This window comes from Pterocles gutturalis, unplaced genomic scaffold, assembly GCF_000699245.1.
Source record: "Pterocles gutturalis isolate BGI_N339 unplaced genomic scaffold, ASM69924v1 scaffold40990, whole genome shotgun sequence".
NCBI classification, from domain to species: Eukaryota; Metazoa; Chordata; class Aves; order Pterocliformes; family Pteroclidae; genus Pterocles; species Pterocles gutturalis.
In genome coordinates, this window is record NW_010144748.1 from 8,810 (window position 1) to 14,516 (window position 5,707).

Here is a 5,707-nt window from a genome sequence, read left to right on the forward strand (position 1 = left end):
AGGACCCTAATTCACTAAAGATAAACACTAAAATCACTTTTCTGCAGCTCGGTAGCAAGTGGTTCATGTAGCAACTGTAACAATTGGGGCTGCCACTGTTTATAGCATTTAGCCAGCAAAGATTTTTGCCATGCCAAGAAGTAGGACATTTTCGTTATGTAAAATTAGAGCAAGAAATCCAGACATTTAAATACAGGTTAAAGTTCAGAGTTTCATGTCAAGGAAAATCTGGCTGATGTCATATACTAAATACACCAGGGATTACTAAATTTATACCATCTGTTCCATTTCTAATAATTCAGTAAGTCAGGGTTTCAAGCTAACATTGAAATATATTGAGCAGTTTTAATTATCTTAAATACCATGTGGCTTTATCAAATGCAAACAGCGTCCCTGGGCTGTGACTAACGTTTCAGCAAAGTAGGTTACAGGCCCACGGCAGAATTAACACCTTGAATTAAAAAAAGTCTAAGCTGCATTGCACTTCCATGAGCTCCACATCCCATTGCCTTCCCCACCAACTAGGTTTTTGGGGAAAAGAGCCGCTACCTTTTGTAGGTGAGGTTTGATCACAGACACTGACATGGCAAGAGTCGCTTCCCAGTAGCAATGCTGACCCCGGTGGATTTGTCTGATTTATTTTTACAAGCTGAAGCATGCTTTGAGAAACTGTTGGAGAATGTGTTCCACCCCTGCCTGGTACATAGTGAAGATGATCAGAAAGAATCCATCCCTATGTCTGTTTCTGCATCTGGGAGAAGCACTTCCTTGGGAATTCCTGAGAAGTAAGGTCCAAGCACCTGCCTGTTGTGGATCACGCTTCCAAACCTGCACCCAACTTCCAGCAGCTCTTCCTGAATGGGATCAAGGCTCTTGGGGAAATCTTTATGAGAATTCTGTCCATCAGGGGAACTGAAAAGGCTGAGGAAGGAATGAATCTGCTGCTCTGTAGGGAGCAAAAGTATGAAAACAAAAAAATAAATCAACAACCAACCTTTGCAAAGAAAGCCAGCTGTGAGACAAAGCCTTTGCTACTCAGACAACAGCAGATCTGAGGACAGCCACATCGTGGCAGGATGTGGACAAGGAATGCTCCAGATCGACTCGGGGACTCGTGGATTAATATATTCCTCTTCCAAATACTACGCAGACTAAACAGCATCCAGCAGAGGAACAGAGGTGAAACTGTGTGACACAAGGAGAGTACTCGAGTGTACTGACCTTGTCACTTTGTCCTGGGTAACTGCTTCTAACGACGGCTATCGCTGGGGTACTGGGCTGAAGGACTTCAGAATGGTCAAATCCATCAAACCTCATGTTAAAGTGGAGGCCAACAGTAGAGATTTTTCACTCTTGAGAGTTTCTGTACTGCACGGAAGTGCCAAGCATCTTAGAAGCATAATGGAATATGGAACTTCAGAGCCCAGGATTTATCTTGCATGCCGCAGCAGCATTTTGAAATGGAAAGCATTCAAGAAGCCTCTCTGAGGAACACAGAGCTGAGATTTAACTACGCAGCTGCTTTAGATGTTCTTGCACTTGAAGGGAGTGTGTGGAAAATGCTGATAGTGGCCAAGACTGCAGGCAAGACAGGGGTTGGATTTTTAGACACGAAGAGGGGGACGGCTGTCTAGGTCTGCAGCTTCTAATGCCACACCATGGGTGAGTCCCTGCCATCACACACTGCCCAGCCTGTAGCTTATCGAGGTTTGGTTGAGGCTATTCAGCCGCCCAAATTACATGAAAACAACATAGCCAGCTCTGACATGGAAAGAATAAAGCCAAATAAACAGTGTGGTGGAGTCCACACGGGCTGGGAAGGATACTTAACTAGATGAAGCAGTGGGCAGGAAGAGCCTCACCTTATTTTCATAGCTGATAAAAGCTTGCCTTCCATGTGGAAATAATCTTTCCTGTAACATACTAGCTGCCTGTGGCACTGCAATCTGATGCAGAGTTAGTGTTCAGAGTACTAATAAAAGGTCAAAATAACCAGCTCTTATCCAAACCATTTGAATAAATATTTTGATGGAGCAGCATTATAGGGCAGCTGGTTAGCTGAATACCAAGCAGTGCACTCCCTAGGGATAAATATTATTTAAAGATCTTAGCATGGTGCTTTATCAGAGCCAGTGATTAAGCTCTTGCTCTCCATCCTCGCCTGAAGATTGCAACACTGCCTCAGCACAAACCTTGCACTTGGGCTTGTTCAGCTTTTAGCAAAGCTGGGAGGATTTAAGAGATTTTTCAAAGCAATTACTGTTTGGGAGCGTTTCAGGGTGGAACAGGAAAATCAAGGCGGCTTCTACACCTAGCTTCCCTGACCCTCCTCGCCTGTGCAGACTCTGTGGAGGAGCCAGACACTGAACTCGTGTCCCACCCTCGAGCAGCAGTTCTGCTCAGTGTGGGGAGTTTACTTTGCTGGCACCCATCCTAGACCTGTCCTGCGCCCTCCAGGGTCGTTAGCCTAAATCCCAGTTGTGGCCTAAGAGTGCAGACTGTCTTCAAGGCTGAGTTGGAGATAAGCTCAGAGACTCACCGATGACGTGCCGGACTGCGTTGCCCTTGTCCGTGATGCTTTTCCTCTGGCCTTTCGGGGAAGCACGCTTGTTGGTGGTAAAAGCAGCGTAACCGAGCTGGGAGAGAGTCCTGCTGACTTCTGGAGCACCTGGTCGCTGCTGTCTTCTAAAGCTTCTTGATGACTGAATCACACAAAAAGGTCCATGCACTACGGCCACTACTCACATTTGTTGGGGAAGGGGTTTGCAGGCACAGAGCAGGAAGGGAAGTCTCTCCAGGTGCCTGTGGAGTGTCATTGCAGCCAGCTAGCACAGCCACAGCTCTGGTGCCTGCTGCAAGTGAACTAAGCTTCCCTGCCCTGCTCTTTGGTGAGCAGGAAGCTGCCCTGCAGCAGACTCGTGAAATAGTGATCAGCACTACTAATTTTCCTCTCTAATCAAGAAGAGACTATTGCTCTAGAGAGTTAACTCCCAGATGAAAATGCTGGCTGGCTTTCCCTGCTCCTTGCAGTAGACCTGGCTGCTGTTTGGATCTCGAATCCTCTTCCACTCCTGGGGGAGATTGCAAAAAACCAGCACCTGCATACTCACTCTTCTTCTGGAAAACTCAACCCACCTGGTACAAGACAGCCCTTGCAAGAGGATCTTTGTCACCCATTTCAGCCTAGCTCCAAACCCAGGTGAGCCGCATGAGGTGCTTCCACACCTGCCAGTGGTCACTAGCGGGACTGCAGCTATGATGATAAGCTGCTGCACCTGCGCTTGTACTTCTGCAGTGGGTCTAGTCCATAAACAGGGGGTGTAGAAGCAGCAGCTGTGGTAACTCAGCAGCTCTCAAGCCATGGAGCAGGGCTGTAACATCCCCATGAAGCTGAGAGGAAGGCAGCTGCCTGGCAGCCAAGAGGTTTAGTTTTTCACCTAGGGAAAAAGCATGTGCAATGACTCGTGGTGTACTGCCTGAATTGCAGCTGGGCAACAGGAGTACGTCTACACTGAAAAAGGTAAGGGAGTTGTAACTCAGAATGCATGAAAGGGTGCTTGGGCCAGAATTCCAAGGCAGTTTCCTCTTAAGCCAGTGTTTTATTGCTGAAGGTCTTGCCAGTCTGTGTAGACCAAGGCAGAATCAGCATCACCCACCTGAGAAGCTGAGCTGGTCTGGAAGGGTTTGCAACCCCTTTGTAATTCCTCATGTCGAGTGGGCACACACAGATGTGTGCCATTGTGCCCCAAGGACATACGTGGTGAGGCTGTGGACATCCAGAGCCCCGTGCTCAGCCCCTGTCTAATCAACTCCTTGTCCACGGCCTCTTCAATCTGTCTCTGCAGTTGGTTGTGCTATGGCGGCAGCAATGACAGCAGGGCCTGCCCAAAGGAGCAGCAGTCTCGCTTTGTTCCAGGAACTCGACGGTTCTCCAGAGTTGCTCAACAGGAATTGAGGCTAGCCTTGTGTCAAGACTAAGCTAACTAATCAGTACACAAATTCTGGGGCACACAACCGCTTTAAGGGAATGCTCGACTCTAGTGACTCACTTCAGGATGTCTGGCTACTCTTTCAAATCTTGCAAAACCTCCTTTACTGTCATGCATGAAAGAAGGGAGTTACCTGTCTGGAGTCTAATGGGAAAGCACAGGCTGAAAAAGCAAACTATATGCAGCTTCACACCCTGCTAAGGTCTTTTAGTGATAAATCATGTTCTTCTTCACTACACTGTATGCTTAAATAGTAGATACAGCTCCTCATGTACCTAAAGAGATGTCTTTGTATAGAGAATTGCAGTTTTTTGTTTGGCAGACGCTATACCAGGAACAGCCTATGGCTGTTACTATAAGCAACACTTCAGACAAAAGCTTTCCATCCTTTTGGTAGATTACGTGTTTTAAAGACCTGGGACCAGAGAATGATTTTCCTTCTCAGACAGGTTTTAGAAGGTGCAGTTGTGTAATTTGTGTCTCACTGCAAACTAAAGGGAGTCTGTTTTCTCCTCCCTCATACACATATTCACATAGGAATATTACACGTAAGGGGTGAGGTGATGATTCAGAGAAGACTAATTCAAAGGTAACCATCTTCTCTGGTCCAGGAACAACTCACCTCTTGTCTCCTGCAGCAGCTGGATTCCCAGTGTAGTCTGGGCAACGAGCAGAGAGCTGTTCCTCCAGGCTCTCCCAGAAGACTTTGTGCAAGGTCTCCTTCACTCTGTTTTGCAGGCTAAGAAAGAAGAGAGGAGGGGAGGGGTTTTCTTTTAACATCAAACACAGCCTCTCAGTCTGAGAGGACTATTCCTCCTGGCTTTCATTGCAGGTCATGTCTTTGGACGTCTTCTCTTAGTCTTTAGTCCTAACTGGCAGCAACACACCTCATCTTTCTCTATCTCATGAAATCTTTCTCAACCTAAATTTTCTAAAGGCAAACTCCTTCCTTTCAAGCCTGTTTATAAAATGCAGCACTTAACCTGTGTTAATGGAGGAGTAAAAAGAGCATAGCATTGTTCCAGGAAATTCTCCAAGCCCTCAGAGAAGATCAACAGAATGTTCTTCTAGCTAGTGCTTGTTTTCACGAGAGATGTCTGTCACTTCAGCAGATCTTCAACTAAAATACAGACACCTCAGAGGAGATCTCCAGTGAGAAGTTTGCTTTGCTGATGTCAAAATCACAGCTTACGCAGCTGAAGCCTCTTAAATCTTTCAATATTAGTGAGTCATATCTGACACTCATTTAAGAACTTCCTAGTAAATCATGAAGCAATGAAAACAAGCTCCAACATTTTTTTCTTTCAGGAGCTGTCTTATTTTCTTGTTATTTCCACAGCCAGATACAAACCCACCTCCTTTCCACATTCTCATGTTTTCTGTAACGTGCCAGAGAGAAGACAAACTTGAATATATACATACACATATACACACACACCTGTTGGGGAGCAGCTGCTCGCAGTCTGGAGCCCCTGGTGAGCACAATTTTGTGCACAACGGTCAGTTTGGAAAGATCCCCAGTTATTTGCTGTGGCTCGTTCATGGAGAGAACTTGTGGAGAAGAATAAAAGTGAAGCAGCGAAGGAACGCAGGGTCTTCTGAGAGAAAAGGGTTTATAAAATTACCAGACAGCTTTTTAAGTGATATTAGTGCAAACATGCAGATACACCTCCATCTCTGGAGGTGCCAAGGGCCCTGCCTCCCCCTCAGCCCCACCC

General features: G+C 46.3%; 1 protein-coding gene across 1 annotated transcript; it reads right to left on the reverse strand.

Annotated features, from left to right (window-relative positions):
* Positions 1-716: 716 nt before the first annotated feature.
* On the reverse strand, positions 717-5,587 carry LOC104470322 (T-complex protein 11 homolog; the record flags this gene model as incomplete). Its single annotated transcript, XM_010085189.1, is given in 10 exon segments — positions 717-946; positions 2,540-2,662; positions 2,665-2,702; positions 3,136-3,300; positions 3,657-3,745; positions 3,748-3,797; positions 3,800-3,940; positions 4,123-4,133; positions 4,612-4,728; positions 5,450-5,587. Coding segments are annotated over 10 exon segments (1,102 nt in total), but the record flags the coding sequence as incomplete, so codon positions are not given.
* Between the last annotated feature and the right edge of the window lie 120 nt (positions 5,588-5,707).